Raw genomic sequence first — 25333 nt, forward strand, 5'->3', positions numbered from 1 at the left:
GGTCCCTGGCAGGGGTGGGATCCTGTCCAAGAGCAAAGGAGAAGAACACAGAGCTGTGCATGCCCTCAGAGCTGCAGCTCTTAGAAAGAGACATCGAAGGCAGAATTGTGTGTCCTCGTTCCTCTCTTCGCCACTCACCAATCACCATCTATACACCGGAAAGCCCTGGGGATACACTTCACCTGTGGGAAGGTATACCATCTAGCTGCCATAACATCAAAGCAGCGGACCCCTTAAAGCAGCGTCGGTCATCCTGACCGAATACCACAGGTGGCGTCACGAACACAAACTTTATCCCTTTAAACACCTTTCCCTTTCATACGGACGTTCCAGGGCCACGGACCGGGTCAGCCACCGTGACATCCCCCTGTGAACCGCAGGACCGAGTACCCCACGGCCCCATGGGGGCGATCCACTAGCAGTGAATTCTGTGTTAAACGAGGGCAGTCTGTTATTCAGATCCTCCATTAGGAAGCTACAATGTAGAGAAGAGCAGCTACTAAGAGCATGTTCCTCTCTAGATAGAGCTTATTGATTTCAATAAGTACCTTGTAATGCTATACGTTTCCTGCGGTGGAGTTGCTAGAAAATAAAATACTTGCCGCCAGCTTCTGCCGAAGATTATACCGAGACCAAGAGCAGATGTACTGAATGTGACTGTTCCCTGTGAACCTGTGGAGGAGGGCTGGGGGGCAGTTGCGGCGCCCCCACACCGCCGCAGGGCCGAGGGGTACCCGGAGCCGGGCCTCTAGTTCTCAGTCTCGGGGTTGTCACGGTGGCTAGACCCGGTCCGTGGCCCTGTCCGTCAGTGGGGGACGTCCGGTGTAATAGGTGGTAGTAATGATAGCGGTGGAGCGGTGCAGTTGTGGGGTGTAAGTCGCGGTAAATAACGAGGACACCAGGTTGCAGTCTCTTTACCTCTTTACTGGAGATCTCTGAGTCCTCAGTCCAGAACACGGTTCACCAGGCTACGCAAGTCCGGCCAGTCCAATGGCACCTCCAGAGTTCTCCTCTCAGGTGGAAATCTGTGCCTTCCTTCTAGCGCTATGTGTTGTAGTCCTTCCCTGCTGTGCTTACGGAAAGTAACCCCACAACGGTTGTGTCTGTTTCTTAAGTTCCCTCACAACTCGATTTGATGTTCCTCTGTAATCCACCCCTTCCCTGTATTCAGGTTGGAATGGCACCCGTTTGTCAGGTAGGCCTGGAGTTCTTCCGGGACCCTAGAGTCGCCCCTCTCCCGCAATTGCCCCCCAAGACTTCATAGGTGATATGTGGTAGACAGCCCGCCTGAGACCGACTGTCCTGCCGCTGTTTGGAGTATGGCTTGAAGCTGTATTCTAATCCACTCCCTCGGCGTTCCGGCCACCGGTATTGCGCCTCAGCAGGGTGCTGCCTCTTTCAACAAAACCCCTGCTGGTATTCTCCTTCTGCTTGATCTCGTTTCTCACTCAGCACAATCTGTCTCGCTTCTAGTCCTTTCCTTGAGTCCCGCCGCTTCCAGGAGCCTGCGCGGACCCGTTACGTTCTTTCAATGCCAAGCCTCTGCCAGGATCCCACCCCTGGCAGAGACCCTACAGTCTCTCCCTTCACAACACCCCCTGCCACAGGGTGTTGCTCCGTTCAATCCCGTCAGCGTTCTCTCTAACTTTCTGCCTGACCCCCAGTTTACCCACTATGGTGGGGAGTGGCCTAATGAATAGCACCCTTAGCTCCCCCCGGAGGCCCTGCTGTGAAACATATTGGTGTCTGTGATACCTGATTGGAGGAACTCCTTCGGTGCCATCGAACGTACCATGGCTCCCCTTAGCGGCGAAGCCACAGTACTGCAACGACCAGAACTCTGGGGCGCTGCACTCCCCCCTGGTTAAACACAGTACTCCGGGACTGGGAAGAAAAACAACAATACAGATTAGTAAACAGACATACAATTTTGTTGAGTGCAAAACAATAAGTATACTTGAACAGGCTTCCCTTTATGGGAGGTGAGGACACTTTTAACGTTACAAACATGGTCAACATTATAAATTACAGGCTATGCATAACTCCTGTTACCCAACCGGGTATTCTACTTAGTGCAAATTCTGAAACAATAAATTAACATTGCCTTTAGGAAACATACACTCTTAGTTTACCAAAGGCCTTCCTATAATCACATTACAGGGTAAGGTAACTTCACATTCTCCTACTTTGAACCTGCAGGACCGCCTGTCCCTATGGCACCAGACCTACTGCCTCTCCTTTCTTTTACAGGACCGCCCTGTTCATCCAGGGCCTACTGCCTTTCTCTACTATACATGGTATAGACATAACATTCCTTTCGTTTAAAGAACTCTGAGCCAGCTCTTACTCGGCTCCTTTAAGGACTCACTCTCTAACCCCTACGGGTTCACTCTCTGTCCTTAGTAACAAAGTAACTTTCAATGGGGACGCGGGGTTTACCTTCTATCCTCACCTTCATTATTACTTTGCTTACTTTCAACTATGCAGACCTCTATCTCTACCCCTACGGGCTCTCTGCATCTTTTCTTTCTGCAAAACATTATTTAGACATTTCAACAAATTCAACACATATAACTTAGCATGTAAAACAGTTACATTTCTTTTCAAGGCATCATTATGGCATTACTGTTCTGCAACAGTATCTCTCTCAAGTTCAGTTTCTCACATCCCCTTTAAGAGGAGACCAAGTCTTTCTAAGGTAGCTCGTCTTCTCAGCCTACCGGCCCATGCAAAGGTTCCGGCATGGTATCTTCGCAAAGTGTCTTTAACTAGAACCGGTAGGAAAGGTATCTTCACAAAGTGTCTTTGGCTCAAACAAATAGGGCAAATATCTTCGCAAAGTGTCTTTGGCTAAAACCAGTAGGGAGCACCTTTAAGAAGGTGCAAACTATTTACAAGGGAAGTTCGAATCATGCACAGTCCATGATTTCTGCAGTTCGTGTAACTTTTGTGCAACAACTTCAGAAAAGGAAAACAAACAAAGAGGATCCCGAGTCAACAGAGGGATCCATTAACCCTGGGCGGGTTTAGCAGCAACTTAAAGGAATAAAAGACAAACAGTAACTATTTACATTTTCAGATTTCCGAGGTTTACTCTTTTTCAGGCGGCTCGGGCTCCTGCCCCCCAGCCACCGTGGTGCCAGCGTCCGCGGTTCGAACGTGAAGATGAACTCGACTGGCCAACTCGGTGGCCGCAACCAGGCGCACCGTTGCGATGGTGACAAGATCGGGTGCTCCTGGAACCAGGTCCGAGGCGGTAAGGGTCGCGGCTCCAGACATACACCGCCGAACATTCCGTGCATACCACCCGAGCGGGTTCTGGTGGCGGCTGTAGGTCACCGAATCCCCCTTTTGCAATGGTTCTCCACTTCGGCCACAGCAGGGAGCCCTCACGTTACAATGCGCAACAAAAACGTCAGTATCCAATCCTGGCTCGTGTATGAGGCCCCACCCTCTTCTTGCATGGTAGGCCAACACAGTGCCCCGCCTTGTCACGTCTCTGTCATCCCATGCCGGAGGGGGTTGTTGCACTTTCGATGGGCCCATCGACTCGGCCTCTTTCCGGCCTTTCCACTGTAGAATCAAGCACTGTCTATATTGTTCCCATGTAAGCACCGCAAGAGTGGACCCGTTCTCCCGGGATCCATCTGCTCTAAACCAGGGGGTGTCCCACCGAAGAACTACTCCATCTAAGCTCACATCCACAGGCTCCCCCACTCCAGTCGACAGCGGTGGCACCATCCTTCCCAGGTCATCGGGGGATAGCACCATTAGCCCTGCCGAGATAAGTCGCTCCCTACTGCGATAGAGGTGGGTCATGGAAGCGGGCTCGCGGAGGGGAGCAGGGACGCCGGCCATACCTGCGCCCAATATGGTTCCATCGGTGTCGCTCCGGTCCGTTAACGAGGACGCTAGAGTCTGCTGCAGCCCGGACCGGGGCTCCTCCAATGGGATGCTCGGATTCGGCTCCGCTGGCCGTGGTTCCTCCTCCTCTAACTCCGAGGTCGGGATTGGTGGACGTAACTCCGCTGTTGGGTCCGCAGGCTTCCGGTCCATCTCCGTTGAAGAAGGGCAGGCCGGAACTGCTTCTTCCTCGCTCAGGCACTCGCCGTTCATCATCGCTGCCTGATAGTCGGTGGCAGTGCATGCACCTAACTCCGCCATTTCTCTGAGGTTGGGCTTCTCCGTCACCAGCCTCTCGCCGTTGCATATCAAGGGGTGTTTCTCTTCTGCTTTGGGGCAGGTCATTCCTCTGCAGCCAGAAGTGCAGGGGGCGGTAGCCATTTCTCGCGCCACACTGGGAGTCTCCGCCCATAACACGCCCTCCTTCCCCTTGGGTGTAGCAATGGCGGCGCCTTTTGGCGGGAACTTTTGGCGGCTAATGGCGCAGCACAGTCTTACAATAAAGTACAGTCCAAGCACAGTAAATCACAGTCTCTAGGCACACATGACCTGATTCTTCAGGCTTAAGTAGATCCTGTTCGTGACGCCAAGTCTGCGGCGCCCCCACACCGCCGCAGGGCCGAGCGGTACCCGGAGCCGGGCCTCTAGTTCTCAGTCTCGGGGTTGTCACGGTGGCTAGACCCGGTCCGTGGCCCTGTCCGTCAGTGGGGGACGTCCGGTGTAATAGGTGGTAGTAATGATAGCGGTGGAGCGGTGCAGTTGTGGGGTGTAAGTCGCGGTAAATAACGAGGACACCAGGTTGCAGTCTCTTTACCTCTTTACTGGAGATCTCTGAGTCCTCAGTCCAGAACACGGTTCACCAGGCTACGCAAGTCCGGCCAGTCCAATGGCACCTCCAGAGTTCTCCTCTCAGGTGGAAATCTGTGCCTTCCTTCTAGCGCTATGTGTTGTAGTCCTTCCCTGCTGTGCTTACGGAAAGTAACCCCACAACGGTTGTGTCTGTTTCTTAAGTTCCCTCACAACTCGATTTGATGTTCCTCTGTAATCCACCCCTTCCCTGTATTCAGGTTGGAATGGCACCCGTTTGTCAGGTAGGCCTGGAGTTCTTCCGGGACCCTAGAGTCGCCCCTCTCCCGCAATTGCCCCCCAAGACTTCATAGGTGATATGTGGTAGACAGCCCGCCTGAGACCGACTGTCCTGCCGCTGTTTGGAGTATGGCTTGAAGCTGTATTCTAATCCACTCCCTCGGCGTTCCGGCCACCGGTATTGCGCCTCAGCAGGGTGCTGCCTCTTTCAACAAAACCCCTGCTGGTATTCTCCTTCTGCTTGATCTCGTTTCTCACTCAGCACAATCTGTCTCGCTTCTAGTCCTTTCCTTGAGTCCCGCCGCTTCCAGGAGCCTGCGCGGACCCGTTACGTTCTTTCAATGCCAAGCCTCTGCCAGGATCCCACCCCTGGCAGAGACCCTACAGTCTCTCCCTTCACAACACCCCCTGCCACAGGGTGTTGCTCCGTTCAATCCCGTCAGCGTTCTCTCTAACTTTCTGCCTGACCCCCAGTTTACCCACTATGGTGGGGAGTGGCCTAATGAATAGCACCCTTAGCTCCCCCCGGAGGCCCTGCTGTGAAACATATTGGTGTCTGTGATACCTGATTGGAGGAACTCCTTCGGTGCCATCGAACGTACCATGGCTCCCCTTAGCGGCGAAGCCACAGTACTGCAACGACCAGAACTCTGGGGCGCTGCACAGTCACACAGTATGCTGCAAAGTCAGGACTCTGATGTATTTGAGTCGCCCGCCAGGGCCATGGGGTACTCGGTACCGGGTCCTGCATTCACAGGGGGATGTCACGGAGGCGACCCGGTCCGTGGCCCTGGGTGCCCATGTAAAAGGGAAAGGTCTTTAAAGGGGAATAAAGTTTATGTTCGTGACGCCACCTGTGGTATTCGGTCAGTGGGGACCGATGCTGCTTTAAGGGGTCCTCTGGGGTGATATTATGGCAGGTAGATGGTATAACTTCCCACAGGTGAAGTGTATCCCCAGGGCTCCCAGTGTGTAGATGGAAGATGGTGAATGGCGCAGTTAAGAATGAGGACACAGGGTTGCAGTCTCTTTACCTTGTTTACTGTCGACTTCAGGCAGCCACAGTCCAGGGCACCAGATCACAGGGCAGGCAGGGTCCGGCCGGCTTGGAGGCAAGTTAGGAGTCCCCTTATCCAGGTGGAAATCAAAGCCTTCCTCTAGCGCCGTGGTGTTGTAGTCCCTTACTGCCTATGGCTTCAGATAAGGTCCTCACAGATGTTCTCTCTCTCTATCCCCCGTATAGGATAGGACATAACCCGTATGACTGGTGACTTGAGTCTGTTTATAGGGACTCCCTAGCACGCCCCTGGCTCTAAAGGTGTCACCGTGTCTCCTGGGTATTAAGGTGGACAGGTAACGTGAAGTTCAGCTGTCCTGCCGGTCTCTGCTGTAAGTCGTAGAGGCCCTTACCATCCTCGGTGTTCCGGCTACCGGTTATCTGCATGGGGCTGGTCTCCCCCTGGTATCCTCTCCTGTGCTTTGCTCTCCTGAACGTTCCCTGCAATATATTTGGCTTGCTGAATGTCTCTTTCCAGGAGCTGCTGCACTGCGGCTACACAGCTCCGTAAACCCTCTTCTGCCTCAGACTGATCCAGTCTGTTTCCTGGCAAGAACTGTTCTGTCTTTTCCCTCCTAAACTACCTTATATATGGGGAGTCACCTAATAAATAGGATCAAAAGCTCCCCCGGTGGCCTGGAGTGTGAATGTGTTGCATGCTTGTGTTTACCTAGTTACAGTTATCTCTTCTTGCCTTCAAGCGTAACATCACTCTCCCCGTGAGCGTGAGGAAAGCAATGCTACTGTGATGACCAGGACCCTGGGGCGCCACATATTCTTTCAGTTTTCTACTCTGACTAAGAACAGAGGATAGAGACGCAGCATGTGCCTGTGCTCATTAGATGCCTTTATATCTATTTGCGTTTCTTGAAGTGTGGTCTTCCCTAAGATTCAAACTCAGAACCTCTTACATGGCAGTCTGCAGCTTGAACTGTGAGCAGCAGGCTTAACTGCAAAAAAATGATTTTCTCTGTAAGGCTTCTTTTACACTTGCCATGTTTTTTGCAGCCCTTTTTGCTGGCCTTTTTGCGGGCCATATTGCCATAATTTTCATAGTCTACCGCAAAAAAACGGGCCTCAAAAAACTTGCGGATCGCCGTTTTTTCTGGTTTCGAATAGTAGTGAAAAAGTAGAAAAAAAACCACAGCGTTCCGCAAAGTACGGTGATCACGGTGCACCGAATAAACAAGCTTCCGTTGTTTTTACGGCCCCATTGATTTTCAATGGGGCCCGTGACTGTAAAATATATCGAGCAAGCTCGATATTTTTTCACGACCGTAAAAACAGCCCTCACGGACATACGGCGTAAGGCACTCTGACACATTTATGCAGCCCGTTTTTGCTGCCTCATAGAAATGTATTGGGGCCACAAAAACAGGCAGCAAAATCACGGCAAGTGTAAAAGAAGCCTAAAATCATTTTCATTACAGGCAGATTGTACTGATATACAGTGCTCAGCATAAATGAGTACACCCCTACTGATTTGTCAGAAAACCTTTAGTTTCCTTTAATAATCATCATTTTCTGTGAGATATCATACTACAAAGTACTACTGGAAACGAGGGTTGTTAATTACAAACAAGATTTTTTATTTTTCACACCAAAAAAGTAATAGTCCTAATAAATTAATACAAGACCATGTTGTAAAATGAGTACACTCCAATGAAAGTCTTGGGATCAAGGTTATAGTGTAGACTACAAAATTCTAAATAGAAAGAATTCAACCCCATATACATCTAATTATACAGTACACAGGTGTCCAGCAGATGACTACAAAAGGGCATTAATTAAATAAAAACCCTTTCTATTTCTTGCTTTCAGCAATGGCACCACATGGAATCACAAGACATATCACAAGACCTAAGGGTACCGTCACACAGTGAAATTTCCATCGCTGCGACGGCACGATTCGTGACGTCGCAGCGTCGTATGAATATCGCTCCAGCGTCGTAGACTGCGGTCACACTTTGCAATCACGGCGCTGGAGCGATGCCAAAGTCCCCGGGTAACCAGGGTAAACATTGGGTTACTAAGCGCAGGGCCGCGCTTAGTAACCCGATGTTTACCCTGGTTACCAGCGTTAACGTAAAAAAAACAAACAGTACATACTCACATTCCGGTGTCTGTCCCCGGCGTTCTGCTTCTCTCCACTGTGTAAGCACCATAGCCGGAAAGCAGAGCGGTGACGTCACCGCTGTGCTCGCTTTCCGGCCGGCAGGCGCTCACAGTGCAGAGAAGCTGAGACGCCGGGGACAGACACCGGAATGTGAGTATGTACTGTTTGTTTTTTTTACGTTTACGCTTGTAACCAGGGTAAATATCGGGTTACTAAGCGCGGCTCTGCGCTTAGTTACCCAATGTTTACCCTGGTTACAAGCGAACGCATCGCTGGATCGGTGTCACACACAACGATCCAGCGATGTCAGCGGGTGATCAAGCGACGAAAGAAAGTTCCAAACGATCTGCTACGACGTACGATTCTCAGCGTGATGTCTGATCGCAGTAGCGTGTCAGACACAGCGATATCGTAACGATATCGCTAGAACGTCACGAATCGTGCCGTCGTAGCGATGGAAATTTCACTGTGTGACGGTACCCTAAAACAGAAAATTATTTATTTACCCAAGAAAGGTGAAGGCTACAAGATCAGCAAAACTTTACTTATCATTAAGAATACTGTTGTTATGATTGTGTAAAAACTCACACAGGAAAATAGGTAAAACACTAGAAACTTCAACTGGCCCAGCCGATTCCTGTACAGACTAGATATTCTGACCCGCCAGTCCCTAATGATTCCTACGTGGGCTGGAATAGCCCTAACAACAGACTAAACTATAGCAGCTCGGACCTATGCCGCCTGAAAGGCAGTCAAGTGCTTCACGTTCCTCCTAAGGAACCAGAGGGCAGAGCAGAGAGCGATTTTCCTACAGAAAGGAAAGTGTGCTGACATAGAAAGAGTACTCAGAGTGAGTAAAACAAACCATGAAATACAAAATGAGGAGATATGGTATGTACTGCTAGAGAGTATGCCGCCTACATCCTATAAAAGAAACAGAAGATAGGTTCTGGATGAAAAGTATAATCAGCAGTGAGATAAACCCTAGCTGGTCTTTCACTGACTGGCATAAACAATGACAGTATGGCTGGACATCCAAATGAGACTATCACCAGCAGGAAATACCACCAGGGGTGTGGATACACGGTTATCAGCGGGTGCTCTGGTCCGGTAGCCGAAACCGCATGGACCAGGGATCATCCATCAAACAACCGGTCTCCTTTTACCATGGGTGTAATACTACTCCAACAACACAGGGTGAGGGTAAAATAGTGTTGTAATACTTTATTGAACCATAAAACTGGCAACTAACACATAGAACAGTCACAGCAAAATACCCAAGATGGTGCAAAATTATAGTCTCACCCTTCCACTGACTTAACGGGATAAGAGCAGCTGTGACATCAGAGCTTCCAGGGCTGACTACCCCACTTGTGCATGCATAGACAGGAGATAACAGCAAGCTTATGAAGCTGGCAGTCCATTGAGATACAAGGCCAGGTGACCTGAGGGTCACATCCTGGCTTCTCCGAACATCTCCATGGAGCCAGGTGACCGGTGGGTCTCATTCCTGGCTTTCACTTATGTAATATGTCACCAAATTGTTCATTCTAGGACTAGAAGACTTGGTGATGTCCTTAAAAATCATGGAGGGCATAAAAAATACTAGATTAATTATTTATTTTTTTATATGGGGTGTATTCATTGTGGCATCAAATAATTTGAATAAAACTGAAGATTTTATAATGAAAGTTATATTGTTAATCTTACTTTAATGTTATGGGTTAAAAATAAATCTCTGAAACTCAGTCTTGTCAACATTTTGGAAATTGTTCTTGTGTTCAGTGAAATATTGACTAAAGTCTTACTTTTCAAATGGGGTGTACTCATTTATGCTGACCACTGTATCTCTATACAGGGACGGAAACCCCATTGGTGTAAAATGTGCAGCCGCACAGGGGCCAAAGAATAAGGGGGTCCAGTTTCAGCTCCAAAGCAGCTTATCTCACTGACACACAGAGGGGTGCGTTACAAATGGACTGCAAAGCGCCACTATACTCTTCTTGCACGGGGGCCATCTTCTGTCTGTGTCTACTCTGTGTTTATATACCAGTAGATTTCTATGTAACTGTATATTAAGGGTCAAAGTTTTTTTGAAGCACAATTCCCCCAAAAATTATGGGACATAACACATAATTACAATAATCACATTTTTTAAAAACAAAATAAACTTCACAAAGCAGTAAAAACATGGACATATTTAGTATCCGTGTAACGGTAACGGATTATTTATGGTGCTGTAACATCCATGTCTGTCCTCTCTCCATCGCTTCTGTCACCGGGTTGCATCACACTTTCATTTTGGGCAATGCAGGGTGACAATGCAGCAGATATGTGTAAAATTCTGGGACTTGTGGTGCTGCCCAGGCAGAGTTTAAGTTTAAATTCCTGAACATGGTTTTCTAACTACCGTATATACTCGAGTATAAGCTGACCCAAGTATAAGCCGACCCCCCTAATTTTGCAACAACCAACTAGGAAAACTTATTGACTCGAGTATAAGCCTAGGGTGGAAAATGCAGCAGCTACCGGTAAATGACAAAAATAAAAATAGATACCAATAAAAGTAAAATTAATTGAGACATCAGTAGGTTAAGTGTTTTTGCATATCCCTATTGAATCAGGAGCCCCATATAATGCTCCATACAGTTCATTATGGCCCCATAAGATGCTCCATATACAAATATGCCCCATATAATGCTCCATGCAGTTCTTTATGGCCCCATAGATGCCTCATATAATGCTTCATGCAATTTTTTATGGCCCCATAGATGCCCCATATAATGCTCCATGCAGTTCTTTATGGCCCCATAGATGCCCCATATAATGCTCCATGCAGTTCTTTATGGCCTCATAGATGCCTCATATAATGCTTCATGCAATTCTTTATGGCCCCATAGATGCCTCATATAATGCTCCATGCAGTTCTTTATGGCCTCATAGATGCCTCATATAATGCTTCATGCAATTCTTTATGGCCCCATAGATGTCCCATATAATGCTCCATGCAGTTCTTTATGGCCTCATAGATGCCTCATATAATGCTCCATGCAGTTCTTTATGGCCCCATAGATGCCCCATATAATGCTCCATGCAGTTCTTTATGGCCTCATAGATGCCTCATATAATACTTCATGCAATTCTTTATGGCCCCATAGATGCCCCATATAATGCTCCATGCAGTTTTTATGGCCCCATAGATGCCCCATATAATGCTGCATGCAGTTCTTTATGGCCCCATAGACGCCCCATATAATGCTCCATACAGTTCATTATAGCCCATAGATGTTCCATATAACATTGTGCCACATGTAATGCTGCTGCTGCTGCACTAAAAAAAATTAAAAATGACATACTCACCTCTCTTGCTGCCCGCTGCTCCTCAGCGTCCCGTCTCTCCACAGTGACTGTTCAGGCAGAGGGCGGCGCGCACACAAATACGTCATCGCGCCCTCTGACCTGAACAGTCAATGCAGAGGACGCGGAAGACGGAGAGTCGGTGGAACGCGGAAATACTCACCTGCTCCCGGTGCTCCTGACGCGGTCCCTGCATGTCCCACGGTCTCCGGGCGCGGCAACTTCTTCTTGTAGTGAGCGGTCACATGGTACCGCTCATTACAGTAATGAATATGCGGCTTCACTCCTATGGGAGTTGAGTCCATATTCATTACTTTAATGAGCGGTACCAGTGACTGCTGAACAGGGAAAGAAGCTGCCGTGCCCGAAGACCGTGGGACATGCAGGGACCACGTCAGGAGCACCAGGAGCAGGTGAGTATTTGACAGTCGTCGCCCCCCCTCACCCGCCAACCATGACTCGAGTATAAGCCGAGAGTGGGAACTTTCAGCCCATTTTTTGGGGCTGAAAATCTCGGCTTATACTAGAGTATATACGGTAACTTTCTTCCATGAGCAGTTTTTCAACACGACATCATGCTTCATGTTACTTGTGCTACTGTGAGCAACCTGCATGATCTAAATGTTCTCTCATGGGCTGCAGCGTCTCCAGTCTTGTCTCCCATCTAGCACATCTGGGAAGTCATTGGTCGGCAACTGCAAAGGGCGCTGCCAGCAGTGGATCTTGACAATTTGCCCAAGTGGATTCAGCGTGGCAGAACATTCAACAGTCAATAATAACCTCATTGATATTTGGATCCAGAAGTTTCTGCTTCCACTTTTTCATCATTTTCATATCATTAACATGTCTGTCTCTACTGTAATTTTTTACCCTGCATGACATTTCCTTTGTGGTGTTGCAATTTCTTTGTTGGGAAGTTTAGTTTTTGTTTTTTGGGTTAATAACATATTAGAAAATCACATTGACCTTATTATTATCCCGGCTCACGCAGATATCTCCGCCATCTCAAGCTATGTGTTCTGCTGCGTTAAAACTTATTACAATCTCATACCTGATTTAATGGCATCAGTCCGAACCTCCATGTTTTTTTCTTTTCCAGAGTAGTCCACATATGACTGGCTACGTGTCTTAACACATAGGTGGCCAACTTTCCTAATGGCTAAAAATCCTTTTCCTAAATGTGAGGCTATGGCAGCTCCTGTTAGGGAAGAAGAATTTGGAGACACTTATATTCGGGTTGTCAGGGACTTTTATACTGATGGTCTATGCTTAGGGTGCAGTTAGACAGCTGAATAAATCAGAGTGAGATCAGACCGCAGTGCGGAGACTGGCTAGTATGACAGCTGCATAAAATATATGAAGCTGTCATACTCGAGTTAGAAGAACCGCTGGCCAGTCTGTGGACTGCGTTCCGATTTTGCTCTGATTTACAAGGCCGTCTGACTGCGCCCTTAGAATAGGTCCTCAATATCTGATTGCGGGTTTGCGACCCCTGCTGATTAGCTGTGCCAGTTGGATGCGCTGCGTTGCGGAGCTGCACAGTACAGCTCAACTAACTGCATAGTGGCTGCGGCTAGGTACTGCACATCCGCCCTCTATTGATTTGATTAGGTGGTGGATTTGCAGTACCCAGCCGCAGCCACTATTCCTCTGCCAAAGATGTCCTGTCCAGTTCTGCAACACAGCACATCCGGCCAACGACTGCATCGGGAGCACCCGAATAGCGGGGGTGCCGGGTGTCATATTGACAACGATCAGATATTGATGATAGGCCATCCAAATTATGTTAACTTTATAGAAAATACACACATTTAAAAAAGTAAGATTAGGTGTTGATGTTATTATTTTAACACAGGGATCAGCCACTCTGGGCATACCAGTGTTTCTGAAACTACAACTTCCAGCATTGCCTGACAGCCACAGGTTGGTCTAGGAACTACTTAGAAAAAAGGAAGCCACCATTAGGAGGAGCTCAGTGTGCCCTCTCATTAAATGCAAGAATAATTCACCTGAATGGCAGCAAAAAGAATATTTTCAAATAATGTTTTCTTCAGAATGGTTTTGAGGGGGCTTCAAAATTCTAGGAAACACCACCCTGCTTGAACAATTGGGTTCCTAAGAATCAGGTCAAGGATTCCTCTGACCAAAGCACCAGCGAGACTACAGGAAATAGAAATCATCAGCCATCGTCGTCACACTCTACGTATTATTCATCATCATACTTTGTAAATTCACAATTTATATTTTGCAACGTTTACCTAGAATGAATCCCATGGCGTCAATGCCAGCAACAAGATCTATCTGGTCATTCTTAAAGGGTTGCAGGAGATCTTCAATGCAGTCCTTCAGGGCCTATATAGGAGATGGAAGTTTGCAATGAGTAATGTACAACTCTAATTCCAAAAAAGGGATGTTATGTAAAATGGAAAGAAAACAAGAATGCAATGATGTGGAATTCTCTTATAGCCATATTATTCACAACATGACATAGTACACAGATCAGAAGGTGAAAGTTAGACATTTTTGACATTTAATTTGCAAATAAAATAAATAACTCCTTTAGAAATTGATGACAAGTCAAAAACAATTTTGGAACTGAGGTTGTATAGAAATGTTTTCTAATGTATCTAAACCATAATGAATAGTATTCTCAGCTCAGACAATGCATTTATTTGTTGTGTGGAAGATATTCAGCATTTATAAGTGAATCTAGTAATGGTATATTGTAAATGGTAATACAAAGGAACCATAGGAAAACTGGCAGGGGCCAGTAACATAAGTGCCACTGTATTAAATGAACACTACAAACAGGGTGTGTGCTATGGATAATCCTATATTGTTAGAAGGATCCCTCAGTAATAAGCTGTTATGGCAAAGCTCGAGCCCTCAGCCATCTATTATACATTATACATTGGCTAAAGTGGGAAAATAAAGGCCCCCATATACTTTAGATGAGAGTTATCTGAGCTCTTCGATCTTGAGAATCTGAAGGGAGCTTCCCAACTCTCCCGAGACAGATGTTGTTGGAGAGTGAAGGATCGAGCTGTTGGAATTTCAGTGGTTGATCCCTTTGTTTTTCCAGAAGATAAGTCACTGTCAGAAGCATATGGCAGCAGCTTTTTCCTCTCTCTCCATGAAAAAACATGAATGCTCAGCCAACTTGATCGCTCATCTGCATGGGGGAGTCGACCTAGTTTTCCCAAAGGAACATTTGGCAGACAACTATCTCATGTGTGTGGCCAGATTAACACAATGTGATTGGTGGACACATTTAAACAATCTGTTGTATAGTGTTATACATTCATCCATACCTCCTATATAAGCTATAAAATGCACCAATATACAGAGTTGGAACTAACCTCCCGATGACAGTAGAGCCTTGATGGGTCCAGCCAAGCATAGCTTGGCCCTTTTTCATTAGGAGCCATTAATGATAGATACCAGCCTGGAATTTTCTTCTCTGGACTCTTGTAAAGGTCCAAGTGGACAAGTGATGAGTTGCAGCCTTTCATTTTTAAGTAAAAATATAAAAGATATTCAGATCTTAAAATATTTTTTATTCTTTTGTTACGGATAAACTATAGATCATATGTATACCAACCAGCCATATCATAAAAATCATCTTTCTACTATTGTACGGCAGCTATAACATTGACTTCACAGGATCTTGGAAGTGTTACTGTGAAATCTAAAACAAATAGGTTAGATGCAGAACCTGACAGGTTCCCCATAGCCTCCAACCCACCAGCATTTGTGCATTTGTTGTTAAATACCCTGCCTATCCAGCCCTTTAGTTCACGTTCATGCGTTCAGTATTTGGTCAGTATTTTATATCAGTATTTTTAAGCAAAAACCAGGAGTGGGTGATAAATACAGAAGTGGTGACGTGTTTCTATTATACTTTTCCTCTGATCGGTCTACTCCTGGTTTTCGTTTACAAATACTGAGGTAAAATACTGACCAAGTACTGAACGTGTGAACGTGGCCTTATAGTGATTATCACATAAATAATACATGTTTGAAAAAAGGTTCTATATAGTTCGCTTTTCCTATGCTAATTAGGTCTTTGACTAGTCGATGGGATGTCGTTTTCCCCAGACTAGTCGTTCCTCTTTGCATGTTATCACGCCCCATTGGCCACGACAAGAGTCAGCATCATTGCCAGCTCTATGCAAATCTCACGCATGTGCGTGGCTTTCCTCGCCCATATCATTGCTCCTCTGAAGCCAGTTGTACGTTTCCAGGCCCCAGAGGTTCTCCGCACATATCCGGAAGTGAAGAAGATGTCTTCCTCACTGGCGGATATGCACAGTGCGCCTCTGAAGCTGGGTGTATGCTTCCCAACTCCAGGAGTGCTCCACACATGTCCAGAAGTGAAGAAGATGTCTTCCTCACTGGCGTACATGCGCAGTGCGCCTCTGAGGAGTGAGAATAGCTTGGTTGTGTTAATATGTGTATGCCAGAGTGCAGGTAGAGTGCCTATTAGTTGATCAAGAAAGCGGGCTGGCGTGTGATGGTAGGTGACCCAGTGCAGGCGTTTCGCTGGCCTGTCAAAACTGCGAGTGGTGCCAGCAAAAAGTGTGGTTCGGCAGTGAGAACTAGCTCAGCTTATGTCAGGCTATTGCGATGGGTTAGTGGATGAGTAAGTATGGGAAGCGGAGTCCCCCTTTACAGTAGCATCCAAGGCATGTGTGTTGTGAGCAAGTGGTGTTCGTGACAAATCAGTCAGAGCTTGTGACCGTTATCTGTGACTCCCGGCCAGTCAGAAGCTGCGGCCACAAGATGGTAAGAAAGGACCTGAGTGGACGAGCAGAAGAAGGCGGCAAGTATATTACTAGGCGCAGGGAACAGAATACGTGATATCATTCCTGCAGTGAAATGAAAACACAACCCGGAGAGGTGCTTTAATGAAGCAGACATAGTTACTTTGTGCTCTGGCTGACCTCATTTTTGGCAGTGTCTGCCCTATTGAGGCTGGCACAAAAACGTGGTCAACTGCGTTTTTGTGCCAAACTCAAAAAGGTAGACACTGCCAAAAATGAGGTCAGAGCACAAAGTGACTCTGTCTGTTTCATTAAAGTCATTGGTCCCGTCGGCAAATACACCTGAATCCCATTTTTCATGGCTTCAGACGAATGTAGCTAAAACGTGTTGTGAACCTGGCATTAACAAGTGAGTCTCCCTTCTGGTAGAGAGGGATCACAATCTTTTTAAGAGCTTAGATAAATGTTCATAATACATGTTCTAACTGTCAGGACTCTGAACATTTTTTATTACCTTTTTGTGCATTGCTGCCCTTTTCCAAGATGGCGTCTTTGGTCTCATGTTCACTGTGTCTTCCTGCTATAAAACTCCACCCCAGCCTTCAGTCTGTGCTAGAGTATTCTGCCTTGCATCCAGCTCCTGACCTCTGGTGACTCCCTGGCTATATACCTGCTCCTGTGAACCTGTGGGGTTATCCTGCTACTCTGCTTTGAGTTTCTGCTGCATACCCCAGTTCCAGTAATCCTCCTTCATCTGCTGCTCGTGTTTGTGCAGCGCCCCAGAGTCCTGGTCGTTGCAGTACTGTGGCTCTGCCGCTAAGGGGGGCTATGGTACGTCTGATGGCACTGAAGGAGTTCATCTGACCAGGTATCACATACACCAATACATTTCACAGTCTGGCCTCCAGGGGGAGCTAAGGGTATTATTCATTAGGCCACTCCTCACAGTCTGGTAAAACTGGGGGTTAGGCAGGAAGTGAGACAGAAAGCTGACTGGGTTGGAACCAGGCAACACCTTGTGGCAGAGGGTGTTGTAGGGGAAGATTCGGTAGGGTCCCTGTCAGGCGTGGGATCCTGACAGAGGCCTGGCAATCAGAGAGAAAGCTACGGGACCGCGCCTGCACTTCATAGCGGCGGTGCCCTAAGAAAGGACAAGAAGCGAGATTTATTGTGCTGAGTGAGAAACAAGATCAACACAACAGGGAGAAATACCAGTAGGAGTCGTGCTGTTAGACCGAGGCAACATCCTACTGAGGCGTAAATAACCGGTGGCCGGAACGCCGAGGAAGTACAGAGCTCTAAGCATTACTTCAAACCAACGGCAGGGCAGAGAGCTATAGGCTGGCTGCCTCACCTACATCACCTAGGCAGACATAGGGGGCAACCTTTGGAGAGGGGCGACTCTAGGGTCCCGGAAGAGCTCCGAGCCTTCCCGTCATACGGGTGCGTCCTACCATAAGGTCTGGGGGAATAAGAAGAACATCAGAATCGAGTTGTTGTGAGGGAACACGAGAAACAGACACAACAGTTGTGGGGACTATCCCGTAAGCACAGCAGGGGAGGACCACAACACACAAGCGCTAGAAGGAAGGCACAGATTTCCACCTGCAACGGGAACTCTGGAGGTGCCATCGGACCGGCCGGACTTGTGCAGCCTGGTTAACCGTATTCCGGACTGAGGACCCAGAAGCCTTCAGTAAAGAGGTAAAGAGACTGCAACCTGGTGTCCTCGTTATTTACTGCACCGCACCACTACCACCACTACCACCATCCTTCCCCTATTATTTTTGGGGCGCCCCTCAGCAGGGTCACGGACCGGGCCTAGCCACCGTGACAACGCCAGAGCAGAGACTCAGAGGCCCGGTACCGGCTACCCCTCGGCCCTGCGGCAGTGGGGGCGCTGCATTTGCTTCCATCTGCATTTGCTGGACATTTAAGCTGTTTCTGCTCTGCAAGAACCTGAGACTACTACCCAGGCCTCCCTGGTTGAGCCAAGATATTATTTGAACTGCCTTATAAGCATATCTATCTGTGTTTTGGACTAAGTAAGGACTTATTCGTGTCAAGTATCCTCAAGAATAATTGTGCTTCATAGACTTTCTGCGTGATTGCATTTTCCTCTGAAGTTTCCTATAGACTGCTGAGCTGCATTTGATATTTGCACCAAGTGTTGTGGACTTGAGTTTCTCTCTGCACCTGTTTGAATCACCGTGTGATAATATAGACTTTACCACTTGTAAAACTGTGTCCTGTAGTTGTCTTGTTCCATGCAAAGAGTCTCCTGAGTTATCCCCTATAATTATTACACTAACCTCAAGCAGAAAGGATGGGGTAGATTTACTAATCCTGTCTAATATATACACAGGTGCATCTCACAAAATTAGAATATCTTCAAAAAGTTAATTTATTTCAGTTCTTCAATACAAAAAGTGAAACTCATATTATATAGAGCAGACCTGGGCAAGATGCGGCCCGCGGGCCGCATCCGGCCCGCCTGATGATTTTAAACGGCCCGCCAGCTAGCTGTCACTTCTGACAGCCGCCCCTGGCACCGCTCGGCCAGCCGCCAGACGCTTCTGAGGAGGACCGCTGGCGGCTGGAGTGAAGGCCCCGAGCTCATCCACACGCTGTCGGAACTGTATGCGCTTGCAGCGCATACAGTTCCTCCAGAGTCCAGGGTCAGGATGTGATTGACACAGCATCAGGAGCCATTGGCTCTCGGCTGTGTCAATCTTTCTTGTGACCAGAGGCAGCATTATGCCACCGGTCACAAGAGGCTGAGCTCCGCATAGGCCCTGTACGTCACATGCGTACGTCACTCCAGCGCCGAGCGGGATGTGCTGCGGTGAAGCTGGCTGGCAGTCTCCTTCGGGTGAGGGTGAGTATCCGCGTGGTTGGGGGGAGAGGGGGTCCCTGTGTTGCTGGGGAGTGTGAGGGAGGGGGGCTACTACATGGGGCTGCCGCGGCTATCATATACTGGGGGGGCAGGGCCGGGGGGATTGCTATCAGTGGCGATCACCTACAAGGGATGGCTACATTAAGGGATACTACACTGTGTTCCAAATTATTATGCAAATTGGATTTAAGTGTCATAAAGATTTAATTGTTTTGTTTTTCAAATAAACTCGTGAATGGTATTGTGTCTCAGGGCTCAATGTATCACTGAAATCAATCTTAAACACATGTGATAATTAGTTTTCCAGGTGATTCTAATTAAAGGAAAACTACTTAAAAATGATGTTCCACATTATTAAGCAGGTCACAGTTTTCAAGTAACATGGGAAAGACAAAAGTATCTCTCTGCTGCCGAAAAGCATCAAATAGTGCAATGCCTTGGTGAAGGGATGAAAACATTAGAAATTTCCCGAAAACCTAAGATTGATCATCGTAGTGTTAAGAGATTTGTGGCTGTATCTGAGCACAAATGTGTTTGTGCTGATAAAGGCATAATGAGGAAGATTTCTGCCAGGCAAGTTCATGGGATTAAGAGAGCAGCTGCTAAAAAGCCATTACAAAGCAGCAAACAGATATTTGAAGCTGCTGGTGCCTCTGGAGTCCCTCGAACCTCAAGGTGTAGGCTCCTTCAAAGGCTTGCTGTGGTGCATAAACCTACTATTCGGCCACCCTTAAACAGTGTTCACAAGCAGAAATGGTTGCATTGGGCCCACACATACATGAAGACTCATTTCCAAACAGTCTTGTTTACTGATAAGCGTTGAGCAACCCTGGATGGTCCAGATGGATGGAGTAGTGGATGGTTGGTGGATGGCCACCATGTCCCAACAAGGCTGCAACGTCAGCAAGGAGGTGGAGGAGTCATGTTTTGGGCCAGAATCATGGGGAAACAGCTGGTAGGGCCCTTCAAGGTTCCTGAAGGTGTGAAAATGACCTCTGCAAAGTATACTGTATAGAGTTTCTGACTGACAACTTTCCTCCATGGTATAAAAAGCAGAAACGTGCCTTCAGGAGCAAAATCATCTTCATGCATGACAATGCACCATCTCATGCTGCAAAGAATCCCTCATTGGCTGCTATGGGCATAAAAGGAGATAAACTCATGGTGTGGCCGCCATCTTCCCCAGACCTCAACCCTATAGAGAACCTTTGGAGGATCATCAAGGAAAAGATCTATGAGGGTGGGAGGCCGTTCCCATCAAAACAGCAGCTCTGGGAGGGAAGAAATACAAGCAGAAACTCTCCAAAAACTCACAAGTTCAATGGATGCAAGAATTGTGAAGGTCATATCAAAGAAGGGTCCTATGTTAACATGTAACTTGGCCTGTTAGGATGTTTTGGCGTTAAATAGCTTTTTTGTTCAGTGAATGTGACCTCCTAATGCTGCAAATTCCACAAATGAGCATTTTCAGTTCTTTAAAACATACCAAATGTTTAGAAATTCTACTGTGCCTAATAATTTGGAACAGTGCATTAAGTTTTTATTAATTTTGGAGATTATACTGTTATCATTGGGAGGTTTCTTCAATAAAATTCGATGTATACTCTAACGGGTGATGACTTTTATTAGACTGACTGTCATTTGCACCGACCATTTAGGAAAATCCGATAAAAATGTCAGTTGCATAATAATTTGGAACATAGTGTACATATTGGGGGCTACATGGAGAATACTACCTAAAGTGGGGGATATCACATACTGGGGAGGGGGGGCAGGGGGGATTGCTACCAATGGGGATTACTTACAAGGGATGGCTACATTAAGGGATATTACATATTGGGTGCTACATGGGGAATACTACCTAAAATGGTGATATCACATACTGGGGAGGGGGACAGGGGGATTGCTAGAGGCACAGAGGGGTCTGATCCCTATATGCAGGGACATATCTTGATCTACAACAGCACGTTTTCTACAGTTTTCTACAGTGAACAAGCTCGTTGCAGTTCATCATCTCATCATTAAATAATGATGTAAGTATGTCTTCCATATTTTCTTTGTATTGTAAATCTTTGCATTGTTTAACATACTGTTTGTTTATGAAAAGATAGCATATGTATACTACAGTATTGGGTAAAAATGAGTTAATTATTAGTCCGGCCCTCTAAAACCATGCCAATTTCTCATGCGGCCCCATGGCAAAATTAATTGCCCACCCCTGATATAGAGTCATTACTAGGGTTGAGCGACTTTTATTTTTATAGGATCGGGTCGGGTTTCACGAAACCCGACTTTCTCAAAGGTCGGGTCGAGTGACATCGGCCGATCCTATAAAAAAGTCGGGGTCGGGGTCGGCCGAAACACGAAACCCAATGCAGTGCAATGGGATACTATGGTTCCCAGGGTCTGAAGGAGAGGAAACTCTCCTTCAGGCCCTGGGATCCATATTTACGTGTAAAATAAAGAATTAAAATAAAAAAAATGTATATACTCACCCTCTGACGCACCCTGGTAGTAACCGGCATCTTCCGTTCCTAAAAATGGCGCTTGAAAGACCTTTCGAATGCTTCACGGCTTGTGATTGGTCGCGGCGGCCCACGTGACCGCTGAGCGACCAATCACAAGCCGGTGACGTAATTCTAGGTCCTGTTCTGGTTCTCAGGTACATGAGAATTACGTCACGGCTTGTGATTGGTCGCTGAGCGGTCACGTGGGCCGCCGCGACCAATCACAAAGCCGTGACGTCATCGGAAGGTCCTTCACGCGTTCATTCTTAAGAAGGAAGGCTGCCGGAAAGAAGCCGAGGGTGAGTATATTCCTATTAGGTATATACTCACCCTCGTACGCGCCCTGCTTCTTTCCGGCAGCCTTCCTTCTTAAGAATGAACGCGTGAAGGACCTTCCGATGACGTCACGGCTTTGTGATTGGTCGCGGCGGCCCACGTGACCGCTCAGCGACCAATCACAAGCCGTGACGTAATTCTCATGTACCTGAGAACCAGAACAGGACCTAGAATTACGTCACCGGCTTGTGATTGGTCGCTCAGCGGTCACGTGGGCCGCCGCGACCAATCACAAGCCGTGAAGCATTCAAAAGGTCTTTCAAGCGCCATTTTTAGGAACGGAAGATGCCGGTTACCAGCGGTGATGTCCAGGCTGCGTCGGAGAGGTGAGCATATCAATATTTTTTATTTTAATTCTTTATTTTACACTTAAATGTGGATTCTGATACCGATTTCCGATATCGCAAACATATCGGAACTCGGTATCGGAATCCCGATACCAGATTCAGAAGATCGCCGACCTCATGGCCGACCCCACACAGGGGTCGGGTCGGGTTTCATGAAACCCGACTTTGCCAAAAGTCGGCGACTTCTGAAAATGGTTGACCCGTTTCGCTCAACCCTAGTCATTACAAACAGAGTGATCTATTTCATGTGTTTATTTCTGTTAATGTTGATGATTATGGCTTACAGCAGAGGTGTCAAACTGCATTCCTCGAGGGCCGCCAACAGGTCATGTTTTCAGGATTTCCTTAGCATTCCACAAGGTGCTGGAATCATTCTGTGCAGGTGATTAAATTATCAATACAAGGAAATCCTGAAAACATTACCTGTTGGCGGCCCTCGAGGAATGCAGTTTGACACCTCAGGCTTACAGCCAATGAAAACTCAAAAGTCATTATCTTAGTAAATTGGAATACTTTATAACACCATGATTTTAACATCCAAAATGTTGGCCTACTGAAATGTATGTTCAGTAAATGCACTCAATACTTGGTCGGGGCTCCTTTTACATCAATTACTGCATCAATGCACCCCAATAGATTCTCTATGGGGCCAAGGTCAGACGAGTTTGCTTGCCAATCAAGCACAGTGATACTATTGTTTTTACACCAGGTATTGGTACTTTTGGCAGTGTGGACAGGTGCTAAGTCCTACAGGAGAATTAAATTTCCATCTCCAAAAAGCTTATTGGCAGAGGGAAGCATGAAGTGCTCTAAAATTTCCTGGTAGACGGCTGCTCTGACTTTGGTCTTGATAAAATACAGTGAACCTACACCAGCAGATGACATGGCTCCCCAAACCATCACTGATTGTGGAAACTTCACAGTAGACCTCAAGCAGCTTGGATTGTGTGCCTCTCCACTCTTCCTTCAGACTCTGGGACCTTAATTTCCAAGATCTAGTGCGAAATATCCAAAATCAATGATGGTTTCGGGAGCCATGTCAACTGCTGGTGTAGATCCACTATGTTTTATCAAGACCGAAGTCAGAGCAGACGTTTACCAGGAAATTTTAGAGAACTTCATGCCTCCCTCTGCCGACAAGCTTTTTGGAGATGGAAATTTCATTCTCCAGCAGGACTTGGCACCTTTTCACACTGCCAAAAGTACCAATTCCTGGTTTAAAAACAACATTATCACTGTGCTTGATTTGTCAGCAAACTTGCCTGACCTTAACCCCATAGAGAATCTATGGGGTATTGTCAAGCGGAAGATGAGAGATACCAGACCCAACAATGCAGACAAGCGACTGTTCGCCTCCATGCCACGTCGCATTAATGCAGTAATTGATGCAAAAGGAGCCCCGGCCAAGTATTGAGTGCATTTACTGATCATACATTTCAGTAGACCAACATTTTGAATTTTAAAATAATTTTTCAAGCTGGTGTTATAAAGTATTCTAATTTACTGAGATAATGACTTCTGGGTTTTCATTGGCTGTAAGCCATAATCATCAACATTAACAGAAATAATCACTTGAAATACTGTAGATCACTCTGTTTGTAATGACTATCTAATATATATATATATATATATATATATATATATATATATATATATATATATATATTTGTATTGAAGAACTGAAATAAATTAACTTTTTGATGATATACTAATTTTGTGAGTTGCACCTGTATTACAATGTCAACTTAGGGGGCAAGTTATCATTTATTTTTTGGAGAGTTTTGCGATTTTTGGAGTGCTTTTTAATCTCGCTTTTTTATCACCTTTAAGTTTTAGGTGCATATTTCTTAATGAGTTTGATACATTTTATTCCAGCGCTCCCTTTATTAGGCTAAGTTCACACTGGGCATTTTGATGCGTTTTTTTTCTGAAGCAAAACCTGATTTCTTTGCAGGAAAGAATGCATGTTTGGTGCGTTTTTGGTTGCGATTTTGGTGCGTTTTTTGGGATAACTTGTGTCTTTTCATGCATGCTAAAAAAGTTTAGTGCCCCCAGAGGAAAAAAAAACTACTTCCTGTAGAACCATACCTGTGGATCACGATCGGACCGGAAAAAAATCGAACAGCACTCGGACCATGCGAGTGCTGTCTAATTTTTACACACTGATGTCCTTTGAAAAGCTGGCAATTCAGCAGCCGCATACAGTAAAATAACAGCGTGACCCAACAGGACATAATTGATAGAATACATACAGTATATACACATAGGATAGATAGATATAAAGAAGACATATACAATTAGTACAGTGTGTGCAGCTTACTATACATGTATTTATTAAAAGATTATTTTTCAGAAAGAAATGGCGTGGGCTCCCGCATAATTTTCTTAACCAACAGAGGGAAAGCCGACTGCTGGGGGCTGATGTTTATAGCCTGGGAAGGGTTAATACCCATGGAGCTTTCCAGGCTATTAATATCAGCTCACAGCTGTATACTCAGCCTTTACTGAATATTAAAATGGGGGACCCCCCCCAAAAAAATGATGTAGGGTCTCCTATAATTAGTAACCAGCAAAGGCTATGCAGACAGCTGCGGGCTGATATTAATAGCCTAGGAATGGGCCCTGGATACTGGCCCCCTCCCAGACTAAAAACATCAGCTCTCAGTTGCCCCAGAAAAGGCGCATCGCTAAAATGTGCCAATTCTGGCACTTAGCCTTGCTCTTCCCTCTCGCCCTATAATGAAGTGATAGTTGGGGGGTTGATGTCACCTTTGTATTATCAGGTGACATCAAGCTCAGAGGTTAGCAATGGAGCAGGGTCTATAAGACACCCACATTACTAACTCAATAGTTATATTGTATAAAAACACAGACAACCAGAAAAAAAGTACTTTCATTGAAAGAATGACACAGACTCCTTTAATAAATCTTAATTAAACCATACTTACTGCATCGCCCTTTCCAG

General features: G+C 46.5%; 1 protein-coding gene across 2 annotated transcripts in view; it reads right to left on the reverse strand.

The window, feature by feature from the left end:
* Nucleotides 1-25333, reverse strand: part of LOC143817969 (adenine phosphoribosyltransferase-like) — a 41205-nt gene that overhangs the window by 14122 nt on the left and 1750 nt on the right. Inside the window, exons 1-4 of one of the 2 annotated variants that reach the window (XM_077299429.1) lie at nt 15121-15142; nt 14879-15024; nt 13778-13871; nt 12571-12717 (exon numbers count right to left, since the gene is read on the reverse strand). In XM_077299429.1, the coding sequence (XP_077155544.1) occupies nt 12571-12717; nt 13778-13871; nt 14879-15024; nt 15121-15127 (394 nt within the window). In that variant the 5' untranslated portion in view covers nt 15128-15142. Of the gene's footprint in view, nt 1-12570; nt 12718-13777; nt 13872-14878; nt 15025-15120; nt 15143-25333 lie in introns of those variants that run through there. The other variant, XM_077299427.1, reaches the window with a different exon arrangement.

Source organism: Ranitomeya variabilis, chromosome 3, assembly GCF_051348905.1.
Source record: "Ranitomeya variabilis isolate aRanVar5 chromosome 3, aRanVar5.hap1, whole genome shotgun sequence".
Taxonomy (NCBI): Eukaryota; Metazoa; Chordata; class Amphibia; order Anura; family Dendrobatidae; genus Ranitomeya; species Ranitomeya variabilis.